This window comes from Cololabis saira, chromosome 7, assembly GCF_033807715.1.
Source record: "Cololabis saira isolate AMF1-May2022 chromosome 7, fColSai1.1, whole genome shotgun sequence".
NCBI lineage: Eukaryota > Metazoa > Chordata > Actinopteri > Beloniformes > Belonidae > Cololabis > Cololabis saira.
The window spans coordinates 25,094,259-25,111,337 of NC_084593.1; the positions used below are offsets into that span (position 1 = coordinate 25,094,259).

Consider the following 17,079-nt stretch of genomic DNA (forward strand, 5'->3'; position numbering starts at 1 on the left):
GAAATTCAACAAGATTTATTAATCTTTAATGCATTTTATATACATGTTTTTACACCATATCAAAAATAAGTTATGAAAGCACTACATAGATATAGTAGTTGTTAAAATCCAGATTAAAAACAGAATAAAAATAAAACAGAAAAAAGCTTCACACAAACTTAAGATTTAATAAATGTTAAAACAGCAAAACCACTTGTCCAGCTTTTGGATTACAGTATGTGGCAGCAGTAGAAAAAAAACACAACCCCTTGTAGTGGTCATGTAAACATCTTAAAAACAAAAAATGTTCATTCAAGCAGTCAGTTCAATCCATTTGTTTAAAAAAAAAAAACCTGCTTTCGCTGACTGGACTCTCAAGCAACCACATCTGCACCCCACCCTTCCAAATGAATGATAGGGGAAACCCTGAACTGTAAAGTGAACTGGTTTGTGAATGAAAGATCATCCAGTCACTCACACTAATAACAGGTACATTGTTTTTTAAACTCATTATTTTCCATTTAAAAGCATCCAGCAACAGCTTTTGCCATGGGCGTTGATCACCGTTGCTCCCCAGAACAAATCTGTGGTCCAAAACGTCCGGCTCCACAAGAGACTTTACCATCCACATCCACTCCATGAATAATACTTCTTTGATACTGATTTGTGAAAGGTAGTTTTGACATATTACGTCTTTGATTATACCAGAAAAGTAACAACAGCAGAGTGGAGATGTTGCTGGAGGCTGAGGAAGCCAAATCAGGAACAGTAACATAAATATTTTATTGATTTAGTAACAAATGGAGCTTTTTAATTTTTTTTTTTTTTAGTTTGCTTTGTAATTCGGTTGCGCTCCACAGCAAACTAGCTGATTGAGTACTTAGTCAGCATAAATGTGATGGGAAATGTAGCCCTGGCCACTTGGATTAAACCAAAACTACTCTGAGGAGCATTTTTAGCCTTGACCTGTACAGAGAGTGCAGACTGATACAGACGTTACAATGATTTATTTATCAGATTTATCTATAACAATCATCATTTATGCTTTTAAAATCATTATGTTTACCTAGTGGGAAAGAACATATTATAGAGTATTTAATGGGATTTTCCACAAGAATAAACCAATTAGGACTAGCATAATAGCATAACGTGGGACCTTTAAACTAATTTATAACTCAGTGAAATGACATTAACTTTCTTCTTGATTGCAACCTTCTTAGCAAACTAAACCACAACGAGGCAAACTGATAAAATATACGATATATAGTATAACGTTTGTTCCCAGAGCATTTTATGTGTCAACGACAGCAGATATAAAACATTTATAAGTTTTAACTCCCTGAAAAATAAAATGTGAACGAAATGTTTCTAAAAATCTCTATGGTTTTTAATCTGTGTATTTACAACTGTATTATAATATTGTATCTGCATACTGTGTATTTTGCAAAGTCCACACACAATAAGAAATAGTTGATTTTACCTGGACCTCACAAGAATGTTAAGCATGCGCTTTACAAGAAGTTTAGTTTGTCTGAATTGTAAACATTACAGGAAGGTGTATCTGAACTGAGAGGAGGAGCAGAAGGAAAGTTCAGGCCTTTCAGCTCAAACCTCGGCTCAGAATCTGAAGAGAGAAGGTCCAAACCAAAAGTAGGAGCTGGAGCTAGAGCTGCAAACTGGACACAGCAGTTAAGCAGAGAGAAAAAGAAAAAAAATAACATGAAAATTAGTGTCAGTGACAGAAATGTGAGTGTCCAAAAATCAGTCTTGTGATTGTGATTATTTTTTTAGATCCTGGTGGAATTCTACCTGCGATTGGTTTGTCGACTCTGCCTGAGGAGGGTTCACGTTGACATTTACTGGTTGGTAAGTCTGTGAAAAGAAAGGAAAAAGTAACTGAATCGATGCTGGCAATATTGTAGTAATTAGCAGGGATGAAAAAGCTAATGGGGGAGGAAAAAAAGGACACGGAAGACCAGCTAGTTGGAAGTCTGGACGGAAGCAATGAGAACTGAACACAATCTTCAACAGGTTCAGTCCAGAAGTAACCCCAACGTCCGCCTCTCCTGCCCCCAGCCAAACAGACCTGCCATCCTCCCTTAGACCCACAGCTTCCCTGTCCCACCTCTGCTGTCTCATCGCCCACCTCAGTCATGGATCATGCTGCTCCTCCATCATTGTCCCCTAGCACATCAGAAGATGCTGCTGCCCCTGGACAAAGCAGCCAGTACTTTGAGGATCATGTTCTTTGATTTCCCCAGTGCATTTACCACCATCCAGGCTGCATTACTATCAAATAATCTCCAGAAGACACAGGTGGATGCCTCCACAATCACCTCGATTACTGACTACCTGCCAAACAGACCACAGTTTGTGAAACTGAATGGTTATTTGTCTAGGTGGTCAGCAGCACAGGAGGACCACAGGGATATGTACTCACACCATTCCTCTTCACACTGTACACCTCAGACTTCCAGTACCAGTCAGAGTCCTGTCATCTGCAGAAATACTACAATGACTCTACATTTGTGGGTTTTATCAATGATGGACAAGAGACTGAGTACAGACAACTGTGGAAACAATAATCTCATCTTGAATGTGAGCAAGTCAAAGGAGGTGATTGTAGATTTTAGGAGAGCCAGGATTAAGTCGAACCCTTTTTGCATCATGGGAAAAGAAGTAGAGATGGTAGAGGAATATTAATACTTTGGGTTCACCAGGACAGCAAACCGGGGTGGAGATACAATACTAGTGCTATCTAAAATCTTCCTGAGGAAGCTTAGGTTCTTCAGTGTTTGCAGCAAGATGTTATACATCTTCTATAAGTCTGTCGTAAAGAGTGCAATCACATCTGCCTCTGGTGGGGGAGCAGCAGCAGAGCCAGGGACTTAAAGAAATTGAACATACTGATAAAGCAGGCTGGCTCTGTTCTGGAGCATTTTGAGTTGATTGTGCGAAGGAGGATATTTCATGAAAGGAAGATCAGGGACAACCCTGAGCATCCTCGTCACAACCCAGTGATTCAGCAACTGAGCATCTTCAGTCAGAGGCTTCTTCTGACCCGATGCAACATAGACCGCTACAGGAGACTTCCCACAGCAATAATCCTCTATAATGACTCTTAGAAGAGACTTAAATTATTAAGTTAGACAATGAATTTCCTTTCAGGGATTAATAAAGTATTTTTGAATTTAAATTAATTAGAATTTTCATAATAATGGTGATACACAACCTGTCCCTTTTACCGCACTCTCTCTGTCTTTACCACTGTAACGAAAGGGAAGTGTGCCACATCCTTTTAAATACATCTAGAGGGAACCTACCAGTGGTGAGTGATCTGTTGGCTCTGAAGGGGCTGCAGTATTCACCGGCATTCTAGCGAAAACTGAAGAATACGGTGGAACTGGTGCAGCCGGTGATGCTGTGCCTGAAGGGTGATCTGGAGACTGTAATTGGTGATAAAATCAAAATTTGAACATAAGGTAAACCACATGGTCTTGGCATCTATTTAAAGAAATACTTACATGATAATACACGTTAGGTGCTGCTTCAGTCTGAGAAGTGGGTTTGTCCTTTTTACAACATTTTTTTTTACAACAGCAACAGCAGATAATCCCCATCAATAAAACCCCAATGGCAACTGCAACAATAGAAGCTATGCCGCTTGCATCTTCGTCTGTATGAATACAAAAATAATAAAAAGGAGAGAGTTCTTTCAGCTAGAATCATTTGTGATTTTCCTCACGTGTAAAGAAATGATCAGTAACTCACCAGGGATCATACTAAGTAGCGCAACTAAAGCCAGGTTCCCTTGTGGATCTCTGAACTCAAAAGTGCCGTCGTCTGTGCCTTCTAAGGGATCAATCTCAAAATGATCTTCAAAAACATGGATTCTCCCAGAGAACGTATGTTCTCTCCAGACTTTATTGCCATTCTTAATAACTATTTCACTGTGTTGTGTCTCCATAGACTTATAGGTTACAGTCCATTCTCCACCAGTCCAAGGATAATCGATCCGCAGGACTGTGTGCGGTACTCCCTCATAGTGGCTGTGAACCTCTGTGTGTGAGAAACAGATTGTTAGGCACCGTCCCAATTCTCCCCCTCGCCCTCGTTTTCTTCCCTACCCCTAAATTTTGCGCGTTTCCGTGAGGGTAGTGGTGTCCCAATTCCTCTTTTCACCTAGGGGGAGGGGGCATAACGAGGGCGAGGGGCTGAGAATAGCCCCTTCACATCGAGGGATGTGACATGCTGACTTCACGAGCGAGGGGGTATAAAAATTTCCCAGAATGCTTTTCGTCGTCATTTGCGGACTGAATCAAAAAAAAAAAAAATGGCGGACATTTCTTAGTGAATAAATCAATATTTTGAGTTAGTTTCTGCATAAAAATGCGTTTTGATTACATTTCTACCGAGAAATATATATTTTACTTTCATAATATTCACTAATATTCACCTTTTTTGTCCGTTGTTCGCGAAGAATCGCGCCAGAGTAAAGGCCGTTAGGTTACGCCGTAGGCTACGTAACCTACGCCGTAGGCTCTGCGTCGATTTGACTCGCCAACTCAGGGCAAACATCATTTGCAGACTCGTCTCAGATTGTGACCGAGGGAGCAAGCATTTTTTTGTGGGAAATAGAGAGAAATAATCCTGTGACTCGTCAGATTTGTTTTGGATGTTTCTGATATAATAGTTTTCAGAAACCACAAAGCTGTTATCTGGGTAATTTAGACACTTTCAGATAAAGCTGAAGTGAAGATAGCGGAAGTGTTTTATGGTTCCGCGTTAAATCGATGCAGAGCCTACGGCGTAGGTTACGCGGCGAGGTAGGTAGGTAGGTAGGTAGGTAGGTAGGTAGGTAGGTAGGTAGGTAGGTAGGTAGGTAGGTAGGTAGGTAGGTAGGTAGGTAGGTAGGTAGGTAGGTGGGTAGTTAGGTAGGTAGGTAGGTAGGTAGGTAGGTAGGTAGGTAGGTAGGTAGGTAGGTAGGTAGGTAGGTAGGTAGGTAGGTGGGTAGTTAGGTAGGTAGGTGGGTAGTTAGGTAGGTAGGTAGGTAGGTAGGTAGGTAGGTAGGTAGGTAGATCGATCAGCATCCAAAGTTTACCTTCCACCTCAAGATGAAGCCTTGAAACCAAATATTTGTCTTTACGCCTGAAGTTGTAGTAGCCTTTGTCTGCCTGGGTGGCACGGGACATCACCCAGACATTGTTCTTCACATGCCCTCTTGTCCCAGCATCTGTGCGATTCCACAGGATCACTGGTTGGTCTAGAGAATGCTGGGGAGTGAACTCCAGGAATTCAACCTTTGTGTTGAACTTGTACCTCACTTCATTCCCATACTGCACGTTCCTTTCATCAGCACAATCTGAAAAAATATATTAGGAAGAACATGTGTTGAGCTTGATGCACAACCTCAATTTCAAGCTAAAGTTTCAAAATGTTGTAAGGGGGAAAAAGGTAAATCAGTCATTTGAAAGTATGAAGTAAATTACATTCATAAATTGATTTGAAAATGTAGTTTATCAAAAAAAAGCTGGGAAAGACACACATAAGGATATACAGTAAAGTTAATTAGCTGTTCAACTAACATCATCCGAGTACTGTTGTTTGAGAGGTAAGGAGGTCAGGACAAATAGAGTGTCAACTAAAACATAAAACAAAAACAAGGACACGTATCAGTTCACCACTTTGTGCCAAATTTAATTCAAAAAATCAATTAAAAAAAATAACATTTTTCTATTTGGAATTTTGAAACACTGATTTTTTTTCCCCTTACGTCTACAGAGCATAAACATGACTGATATTGTTTTACGCAAGGAGGAAACCATATCAGCAAATGCAGAAAATCCAGCAAGTTTCCTGGGAAAGAGTACGTCTGAGACGAAAGGAAAGTGAGCATGTATTTGGTCCAATGAGTCCACGTTTCAGCTTACTTCGGTAAAGGTCTGAGCAAAATATTACTATACTACGGCCTAAAAATGAGAGACTGTCAAGTTGTTATCAGTGAACAATGCAAAAGCCAGCATCTATGATGACATGGCAGGGCATCAGTGTCCATGGCATCAAGGGTGACTTGCGGACGTTTGAGAGTCCTGACATTTCAGCAGAATAATTCTGCATGACTTACACATAAATGAAGAGTGTGCGGCGTTTGTGCAGTCCAGATGTGTATTCTATTGAAAACGTACAATATGTAATACCATAAAGACAACAATCTGGCAATCATGATCATAAACTCTGAAGTAGCTGGAAACTTGTATTTTCACAAGACGTGTGAATCTCTTTTATTGTGAAAACTGCAACAATAAGTACAAAGAGTGAAATTAAAAAAAAAGAATGGGGGACGTAGCTGGTAGTGCAGCCACCTCACAGCTAGAAGGACCTGGGTTCAATTCTCGCCGGGGATGCTGTGGGTGTTGAGGGCATGTTTACTTCCTCATGTCTGAAAGGGCTTTTCTGTGTGGAGTTTGCATGTTCTCCCCATGTTCCCTTGGGTAGCTAATGTCAGCTACCCTCACAAAAACATGCAGCAGTCCTGGGCTGTACGCGGCCTCCTCTGGCCAGCCGGGGCGCCCAAGGCCAAGAAGGAGGCCCAGGGTTGGCAGATGGAGAACAATGCCCAGGACTGATAGTTAGGTAGGTGATACAATTATGTAATGTGGTTTTCTGCAGATCAGGAACTCAGTTTTTTATTTAAGAATACTGAAAAAGTAGAAATTGATGTACAGTGCAAGGTTCTCACCCTCAATTTCCAGTGTGGCAATATAGTATACACGGTCACCAGCACCTAAGACTCCAAATCTTCCATTATCTTTTTCAGTCAAATGTGTCAAAATCACTGAGCTCCCGGAAACCTGGATGCGGGGGTCCTTTACCTGAAAAAGAAATAATTAATTGTAATATATACTGTATATTATATGTATGTATGTGTATATATATATATATATATATATATATAGACATACCATAATCATATTTCAGATCCAGAAAACAGCATTGGATTAAGTGCACGTGTGCACAAAAGGTGAAAATGGCACGTGACAAATAAAAGTAGCCACATTTAAAAAAGGGATGCAAACAGATCGTCTGTCAATGGTCTCTTTACAGTCTTTCTGGAAAGTGGACTTACAGATATGTAACATATCCTGTCCTCTACACACCCGCATTTTAACAGTCCGTGCAAAGCACCTCATTAATGTTATTGCACAGAAAATAGCCTGCTGAGCAGGGGATCTACGATCAGGAACTCATATAGCTTTAGTGCACTTTACCAATGACAAGTGTCAGTAGTTTTAGTCTGGGTTCCACACTACCTAGTGTAATGAGTATCGGTCTCTAAAACAAGCACAAATGATGACACTGCTTTGTGTATGTAGATATACAAGTAATATAGGATATGTAGTTTAAAAAAAGTGACAGACTTCATCATACACAGTAGGGCTGCACGATTAATCGTTAAAAAAATTGCGATCTCGATTCATGCTTGAACGCAATCTCATTTCCAAATGACGACGATTTAATTTTTTTTTTTTTTTTTTGGATGTTTATTGTTTTTATGTTCAATGTCAGCTGTTACAAAGTTGATGCCAGTCTTTTATCAGGCACCATCATATTTTTTGTAACGTTTACCTTTTGTATCGGCAGCTTCTTAATAGCAGCAAAAGGCAATGGGGGGTTCATCCCAGCCAGAGGAATAATTTGTTGCCTCAGAACTACAGGATCTGTTACAAGTCCCCTTTCTGAAAGGGTGTTCAATTCAGGGGGGAACAAATATTGTTCAAAATTGTTATTATTGTTTAAATTAGTCAAAGGTTTGTGTAAAGAAGACAAGAGATGTTTATTGTTATTATATTTTTGTTCAGCTGTTGCAAAGTTAAAGTAATAAGTGCAATAAATTTTATATTGGAAAAAAATCGTGAGAGAATCGTGATCTCAATTCTAAGCAAAAAAATCGTGATTCTCATTTTGTCCAGAATCGTGCAGCCCTAATACACAGTATATAAATGATAGCTCTCATGTTTAATTTAGCTGACCACCACGTAATCAGCTTTGTCTACAAAACAAATACTTTGGGGTAGTTGTCAGAGAGTCCACACAGGTGCACATGATGTTCTCACCTCAAATTTATTTCAACAGATCCCTTTTAGCTGAGAGAAAGCATTTCTTTCATGTCTCATTTTTTGTGAAAGAGCACTGTTGTAAATAAGATATTTGGCGTTGCAATAAAAAGGTAGTAAAATAGAAAACACAGTTAAACATCACTTTAAGCATCACTTACCTCCCCATTTTCTATTAATACTCTTCGGGGTCCTCCATCAATTGGACTGAAATACAATGGTCCTTTGTCGAGACTGGCTGAATAATAAGATGGCATTGTGAAACTTCTGCCATAGCACTCTGTCGAGAATTGCGCACCATCGGAAAGACCTTATGAAAGAGAAGAGAAGACAAGTACACAGAATGAGAAGAGGAAAACATCATGCAAGTCCATCCATCCATCCATTATCTATACCCACTTATTCCAATGGGGGATCATGGGGATCACCTGGAGCCTATCCTAGCTTACTTCAGGTGGGAAACAGGGGTACATTCTGGACAAGTCACCATCCATCGCAGGGACAAACAAGAAACGAAAGAAATACAACAACCACACAGACACAGTCCTATGGACAATTCATAATGTTTTGGGCTGTGGGAGGAAGCCACAGTACCCGAAGAACATGCTAACTCTACCCAGATGGACTCCTGTGAGGAGTCAAACCATAAACCTTCTTGCTCTGAGGCAACAGTGCTCACCACAAAGCCACCGTACTGCTCATTATGTAAGTAACTTTAACCTACAACTAGAGGTAACACCAAGCATTTAAAGGATAGGATTACTTCTGGTTCCACTAAGGGCCTGATTTACTAAAGGTTTGCGTGTGTAAAAACGTGTGCAAACTTGACAGCACCCGCAAACCAATGTGCAAGCTGATCTACTAACAGCGTGCAAAGAGGACTGCGCCTCTCAAATGAGCAAAATAGCACACGCAATCCATTTAGTACTTTTGCCCTGATGAATAATCAATATGGGGCGTACCCGCCAGAAATCGCTAAATACTGGGAGGGGAAAATGCAAATATCTCCATTTACCACCCGCAATGAGATTTACCAAGCCTGAAAGTTTTTGCAGGGATTGTGATTGCGTCTGCATTTAATACGTTCGAAAGGAAGGTGCTAATCTCCACATGCAAAAGGAGAAATATTTTATTTGAATGTTAAATCGAGTATTATTCAGCAAAAGGTTGCCACAGGAGGCACATTCATTTTTTTATTTGTGATAATAAATAAATCACGTGTTTTCATGGAGAAAAAAGTGTTTCTCATTGTGCGCCTATACTTGTTCTGCAGTTGTCATACCCCGGTGTTGTGCCGTATTCAGCACCCCTGCCGTGAAAAGCACCCCCTCGTCTGACAAAAATTATATTCTCATTCCGTGTCACGTTCTGTTTAGCGTCCAGTTTTGTGTTAATGATTCATGTTTAAATGCGCTCATGGATTCCACAATAGTCATACTTTCCCACAATTACAGTCACAGATAACAAAAATCGGGTAAATGATTATTGATGTCATTAATTAATAACCTGCTTACTGTGTTGTCTTCCATAATATTTGTAAATATATATAATATATATAATATAAACTCCTAAGTATGTGTTTGTGTGAGTGTGTATATATAAATATATTGAAGTGTCAGTGTGTTGTTTTTTTTCTTGGTCTACTTATCATTGAATATACGAGGGGGTGCTTTTCACGGCAGGGGTGCTGAATACGGCACAACAATTTGCCTCTTCCACTAATATCTCTATAACTCCAACTCGTCAAATTTCAGTTTGCGCTTGCGACTTTATCCTGCTTTCCATCCAGACTCTCCATGGCGCAAAGTTTGCGCCGCAAACCGTAAGACGCACAACACCTCATTTAAATACTGCTGTTTGCACCTGTTATCAATTGCGCACGCAATCTTAGTTGATCACCCGCAAAACACACAACAACAGCACGCGCAAACTTTTTCAGTGCACACGCAATTTAGTACTCTTTATTTAAGATCTTAGTAAATCGGGCCCTAAGTGTACTAATGAGAACAGAAAAATATTTTGTTGTTCACTAACATGAATATGACGCGGTTTCAAATAATTTCATGGAGGACCAGAAATTATTTATAGATGTTTGACTGATTTCACCTTCTGAAAGCATTGAGACATGTTTGTTCAAGGATTTTGTTGGACTGGGTGGAGAGTGAAAAGAAGCTATAATGTTTTATTTTAACCAGCAGGTAAAAGCTTTGTTTAGGTACCAAAGAACCAATAGTCCTGCAAGTGAAACAACACATCTCTACTGCAGTAGCAGACATGCCAATCAGGTAGGAAGTTTGTTTTCTTGTGCTCACAACCAATCATGCCAATGAAGTTGTCATGATACCTGGTCAGCTCACAAACTGCATTAACATCGATGTCGTTACCTGTTCTCAAAACTGACAACAACAAATATAAAAGGGAATAGCACTGAAGACACATTGGTGTTGGCTACAGTACAAATATATTTGTACTTAACAAAATTCCTCAACAGCTCTCAAGAAACGCCAAGTAATTTTCTCAGGAGTCTACTAACGCATTTTTTGATTAGTTACCAGTTAGTTTATTTATATTTGGCCCTAAACATTTTTTTGACCAATCAAAACTCTTGTATCTATCTCCAAAGCTGCCGAATTATCCAAATATCACTACATCCAATTCCCAAAAAGGCCAAGATCACAGCCATCAATACTGAAGTAAAGGCTTGAAAAATAACTTTACAAACCAATGGGTGGCATCACTTAGGCCACACCCACGTTTAATGTTTGCTTAACTTTAGACTCTCAAATCTATCAATACTTTTGATAGACTTGAGAGTCTAACTTGAAAGCTGCAAATTATTAAATTAAATGTCTAATAGACATTTAATCTAATAATTTGTAACTTTGGGAGCCAGATGTTAAAGTTGCTCTGTTACTGTTCAGTCTGAAGAAATTATAGGACAGATCCATAAGGCTCTCATTACACCTAATAGATGTATAGTTGAGATGTTTTACAAATGTTCTTGTTTAGATGGAAATTTTGAAGGTCAAGTCTGTAACTTAATGTCAGTGGTGTAAAGTAACGAACTACAAGTACTTCGTTATTTTACTTAAGTAAGATTTTTGAGAATTTGTACTTTTATTGATACTTTCATTTTTCTGTACTTTTACTTTTACTTCGTTACATTTTCAAGGAAATAATCGTACTTTTAATCCGCTACATTTAAAATTGGACACGTCGTTACTCGCTACAAAATAAAGAACAGCACAGCGGGGGCTGATTTATGGTTCCGCGTTACACCGGCGCAGAGCTACAGCGTAGGGTACGCGGCGACGCACACTCTACGCCGTAGCCTACGGCGTAAGGTGTGCGTCGATTTAACGCGGAACCATGAGGCGGACGGGAAGGAAGGGGGGCGCGTGAATATACCGAGAAGGAGCCGCAGCTCCCGGGAGAGTTGCGCCGCAGAGGCGGGCCGGAAGGCCGGAGGAACCGCCGTCGCGTCGAGTACCGATGAGGACTGAAGCCTGAATTATGGTTCCGCGTTAAATCGACGCAGAGCCTCGCCGTAGGGTACGTTGGTGTAACGCGGAACCATGAATCAGCCTTGAGCGGCAGCCGACGCGTGTCCATGCGCATCATTCTTTGATTCCACCACTTCTAAGGTGGTTTTGGCATTTAAAAGTTCAAAAGTCTCATCCTTTATCAGCTGGGGTTGCTTAATGTTGTCACTGCATATACTACAGGCTGGGGGTGGACCTGTCAGCGGGGCCAATGGGGAACAGCAGCAGTGATGAGCAAAGGGAGAAATTAAAATGGGGTAATGGAAACAAACACTAAAGGGGTCAGAATAATATCACCATTATTTAGAGTTGTAAGAAAATTCTTGGATTCTTCATTTCTTTGCAATCCTTTTGAAAATAATTTTGTACTTTTAATTTTGTACTTTGTACTTTGTACTTTTTACTTTTTACTTTTGTACTTAAGTACATTTTAACCCATGTACTTTTTGTACTTCATTATATTTAAGTTGAGGTACTTTTATACTTTTACTTAAGTAATTTTCTTAATGGGTACTTTTTACTTTTACTTAAGTAATTTTCAAGCAGAAAATTTGTACTTTTACTTAAGTACAATATTTTTGTACTTTTTCCACCTCTGCTTAATGTTGGCGAATGCACCCAGTACTTCAGGCTAGAATCACAGTTGGTACTGGTGTTTTGGGTCTGTGTCATGCACCAGACTCCCACCTGTGAACTGGATTTCCTCTCCAGCCCGTCAGAAATCATCAAGGCAGCCCAGAATCCAAGGAGAGCACAAGCCAGTGGGACCACAACACACTTCCAGCACCGAGGGCACACCATGAGGGCGGGAAAAAACACACACAGCAAAACCGCTCCCCATAGCACCAGCAGGTCCCCCATGGGCTACTGTAGGACAACCCATCCTACCATAGCCCACCAGTAGCCGAGCCTCTATAGTCTGTGATCGTATTCAAAAATATTTATAGTTATACTGGGTGAAATGGTCCTTCCATCCTGAGAGTAGCCAGTGAATAATGTGTTCAGAAAAAGGAAAGAAAAAAAATCCGACCTTTCTGACAGCTTTAATCCTGTAAAAACTCTAACCAATCTGTTTTTTGCGGTCCGAAAGAAACGGATTGGTCAGAGGACCAGAGGAATTCGCAGATGCCTTCATTTTAGGTCCCGCCCACGCCCTCCTCTGTCCCATGCGCGCACTCTGCTTCCAGCCCCCGTGTCCGCTTCCCACGGGTCCTCCTCGGCTCAGAGTGTCTCAGTGAGTGTCGCAGTGAGTACGCATCGCAGTACTGCGACACGCACCATTCTGCGTTGGTGTAACGCGGAACCATAAATCAGCCTTCAGTGTGTGCTCTGTGTGCTGTTCTGAACTTCTCTGTTGTGCTCATTTTGCTGGGACGTCGGGTCCCTCCGCCGAGACACAACCTTTGCGGTATAAGTTCATTGTTGTGTCTAAAAAGGATGCGCAGTTCCCACCGCAATCAGAAACGGTACGATATTCTGTGATATTTTTTTATATTTATAAAAAAATTAAATTATAAAAAAATAAAAGGACACAACTTTGATCTGGTGGGCAGGATGCACGTTTGGGTGGGCAGAGCCCCCCCCTGCCCCCCCTAAAACCGGCCTCACTTACAGGTGAATGAGACATAGGGTAGTTTTGTTGAAAATGTGCTGTCCAAAATGTCCTGGAATGTGGGGGCGTGGCTTTGGACGGAGCGCTGACGGGAGGGGGAGGAGGGGGCGGGGCTTAGAGGAGGTGCCACTTTCAAATCTTGCTAGCTCTCCAACATTACTGACTATAACTTTAATGTAGAGTGACTCACTTTGGAGCCAGCCTCCACTGGTCAGTAGAAGAACTGCATGTTTTGTTATTTTGGTGTTGGCCTCAGCTCTTAGTACCTATTTGCTTACTTAAAATTTATCTTGGCATATCTGGCTCTCCATAGCCTCCCCTTGGTCAGTAGCATCCTCTGCTGGTGAAAAAACTGTATCATAATAATGTATTATTTTTGGAATAAGGTGGTTTGATTATGTTCATAACAGACACATTTAAGAATAAATGAACTAAGAATTAGGCTACTTTTGGAAATATTGGTGTGACAAGATATTTATCCTAGATTACAGTTGTATCCCTGGCTTCTACCAATGAATTAGTTTCCACTCCGCACCGGGGTGATACAATTATAATCGGAGATAAGTACCTTGGCACGCCCGCGGTGGGTGCTAGTCTTTGTTTCTTTATGTTTTGCTACAGCTCACACAGAGCAGCGCTGCAATTACATTTTGGCTTAACACAAACACACCTTAAGTCGTAGGTGAATGCACTTCATGTCTGGGCTGGCTTAGAAAAACCAGGTGCAGAAAACTGCATGCTTTCGTGTACCTCATTGGTGAACTAATTATTAATTCATAACCACAGTAAGTATCAACTATTGTAAGTAACGAAGCAGAACCCCTCATTTTGACAAATCTGTGACTAGTGTTAACACTGGTTAGAAAACTCATTCACTGGCTTGTTATCGATATAATAAATGGACATGTGTCCTATGCTGAATATTAAATCAGTCCACTTCTTTACGATGTAATCTTATCATAATTTTATGGAAACTAGCAAAACATGCTTGTCAAATTGTACAAGGTATTTAAGTCAGAAGTGTCCCTCTATCCATCCTGAATAGTCCAATGTTTTGTTCTTAGACAATCTTGACTATTTTTAGTTGTGTGATTTGGTCCATTATCCTTTGGAGGTCCCATGACCAGCAACTGAGGACAAGCTGTCTGACACTGGGCACCACATTTGTCACCAGGATGTCTAGACAGTTTTGTGATTCCATTGAACCTGCGCAGATTCAAGAGACCCTGTACCAGATACAGCAAAGCAGCTCCAGAACATAACCAAGCCTCCTCCATGTTTCACAGTAACTACAGTCCTCTTTTCTTTGAAGGCTTCATTTTTGTGTCTGTGCCTCATCTATACAAAGGTCATTCCCCCATATGCTTTGTGCACTAGCGGAGCAGGCGGGGGGGCAGAGGGGGCGGCCGCCCCGGGCCCACTGCTGTCCGGGGGCCCACGCCGAGGGGGGAAAAAAAGTGTGCTGAATAAAACCAGGAAAGATGGACTATATAACATTTGCGTTCATAAGGATAAAGTTGTTTAAAAAATAAATAATGAAAGAAATAGTCCCTTCTCCCCTTGTGTGTCTCCCTGTCATGCACGGGTACGTGCATGCATGTTGTCTGTTTACTTTTGGCCAGTTGTCGCATCAGAAGTGTAGCCTTAAATAATCAGATGCTGTTCTGCCATTCCTGATCAGCAGTGACATGGAGAGGGCTTTCCCCATCGTCAGCATTTTGTACAGAATTTACCAGACTTCACCAGTAACCAGCGCAAACGCCGAGCAGAGTTTCAGCAGCTGAAGTTGATTAAAAACTATCTCCGGGCAGCATGGATAAGGCCAGACTATCAAACCTCACCTTGCTCTCAATCGAGAGGGACATCGCCATTGATAAGAGCAAGGCGATTGAAAGGTTTGCGGCAATTTGGATAGTTTGGATTTGAAAAAGTTTTAAAATCAAAGTTTTTGCATTTTTGGATCGTTCAATGTGTACTTTTTCTCCCCCCTTGGATGGAGATATTTTTTGTTGTGGTTTTCTGCCCACCGCTAGATGAAACCATCATTGGTAAGCTGTCATAATATTAATTATTTCTGATAACATTGTCATAATGCAAAATAAATGGCCTTTCCTATATTGTTTGATGCTGTTTGACCGCCGTGTCGCTCGGTCATTGTGTTAAATACATGTCGTCACACATTGTAAACTGTTGTCGTGTAGGTTGAATACGCGTGTCTGAATTGATCTACTCGGCTGTATTAAATCCGACATCACTGGATGTCATTTGATTTTTATCTCCAGTCTGCATTAGGCTTATAATTAGGTTTGACATAATGAGTAGCAAAATCCATGGTGCTGAAACCTCATTTAAATCGTTCTGACCGTGTGCTCCTGTGGTTGTGTCAGAGGGGCTGATCTGTGGCATTTTTTTTTTAGCGATTATGTTTTAACGGGGATGTTTAGGCCACAAGGGCCCATCAAGAATGCTTCGCCCCTTTGGACTGGGACCCCTGCTCCGCCCCTGACTTTGTGTCATGTTAATAAGTTACTTTCTAAGTTACTTACTTACTTACTAATATGTATGTAAATAAGTCTGTTTTTTTTTGCTTTTTTTTTAATTGTTTTCTTTCAACAGCGGAGTCCTCCTCAATAGTCCACTTTGGTTCAGATAGAAACGTATAATGTGATCTCTGTACCTTGACATTGGAGTCCACTTTGAATCTCTTTGGAAGTTGCTGTGAGCTCTTTGTTTTAATTCATATTTGTTTCAGTTTTTCATCAGTTTTCCCCTTGTGTCCACATCCAGGGATGTTGGCTGCAGTACTGTGGACCCTTAACTTCTAAATTAAATTTTTAACTGCAGTTACAGGAACATCAAGCTGCTTGGAGATGGTCTTGTACCCTTTACCTTTAACATGCATATCTTGAATGTTATTTCTGATCTTCTCAGGCAACTCTCATCTTTGCTATGTCTGGTCCATGTTCAGTATTGTGAACATCATGATACTAATTAGCAGAGTGATTACTTTTAATCCTTTAAATAGTCGGACTGACTGACTGACTAAAGACTGAAGACACCTGTGATGTTGATTACAGGTGACACTTTATTTCAATATGTCACGATGGTCAGTTCATTTTCTATATTTTCTAGTCTTTCTCCAGGCTAGTTTCATTCACTTATTTATTTCTGGGGACTTCCCTGCCAGACATTATCACTGATGGTTCTAATGTTTTGTAAACTATGGACTTAGGATATTTTTTCATATTCAATACACAAGATAAAATACTGCACTGCTAAGCCATAGCAAAAGCAGAATGTGTGGTAGTTGTAGCTGTGCTAATTTTAAAGGGGGGGCATTCCTCTGCAGAAGGAAAGAGGCCGAGTAAAGGAGATGACGACAGGCGTTTCTAGCCTGTTTTTGGGGGTGTTGCAGCACCCTTAAATTGAACCTCAGCACCCCTAAAATTTAAGAGTTTTATTTTATTTATATTATATATTATTGATATTATATATTATATTTATATTTTATTTTTGGTTTATTCTTTGCTGCATGTCAATGTTTAATGAGCTGTGAAATGTCAAAAACATATACAGTATATGGTTTAAACGTAATATTTTAACAACAAAAGTACAGCAGTACCCCTCATGCTTTGAAAATTGTTTGATTTCCCACATCCTTCCTTCTTTTCCTGTCCCTTCCCAACACATTGTTATCATCACCAGTCCTTATTTATGCTGCATTTAATCGTAGATCACTGTTTATGTTGTTAAGTAGAAGTTGGCTGATGATTTTGATGGGAAATGATACAGGCGTCTGTCAACCACACACATCATGGACATAAACCTCAAC

General features: G+C 40.4%; 2 protein-coding genes across 4 annotated transcripts in view; one reads left to right on the plus strand and one right to left on the minus strand.

Annotated features, from left to right (window-relative positions):
* LOC133446957 (uncharacterized) overlaps positions 1-17,079 on the minus strand; it is a 19,091-nt gene continuing 2,012 nt past the window's right edge. The window contains exons 3-10 of one of the 2 annotated variants that reach the window (XM_061725206.1): positions 8,255-8,403; positions 6,719-6,851; positions 5,081-5,341; positions 3,751-4,038; positions 3,504-3,655; positions 3,303-3,425; positions 1,789-1,851; positions 1-1,655 (exon numbers count right to left, since the gene is read on the minus strand). In XM_061725206.1, the coding sequence (XP_061581190.1) occupies positions 1,491-1,655; positions 1,789-1,851; positions 3,303-3,425; positions 3,504-3,655; positions 3,751-4,038; positions 5,081-5,341; positions 6,719-6,851; positions 8,255-8,403 (1,334 nt within the window). In that variant the 3' untranslated portion in view covers positions 1-1,490. The remainder of the gene's footprint in view (positions 1,656-1,788; positions 1,852-3,302; positions 3,426-3,503; positions 3,656-3,750; positions 4,039-5,080; positions 5,342-6,718; positions 6,852-8,254; positions 8,404-17,079) is intronic. The other variant, XM_061725207.1, reaches the window with a different exon arrangement.
* LOC133446954 (uncharacterized) overlaps positions 15,122-17,079 on the plus strand; it is a 20,841-nt gene continuing 18,883 nt past the window's right edge. Inside the window, exon 1 of one of the 2 annotated variants that reach the window (XM_061725200.1) lies at positions 15,122-15,142. Coding sequence is in view for 1 of the 2 variants with exons in the window: in XM_061725196.1 (XP_061581180.1) it covers positions 15,281-15,295 (15 nt within the window). In the remaining variant the exon portion in view is untranslated. Of the gene's footprint in view, positions 15,143-15,168; positions 15,296-17,079 lie in introns of those variants that run through there. The other variant, XM_061725196.1, reaches the window with a different exon arrangement.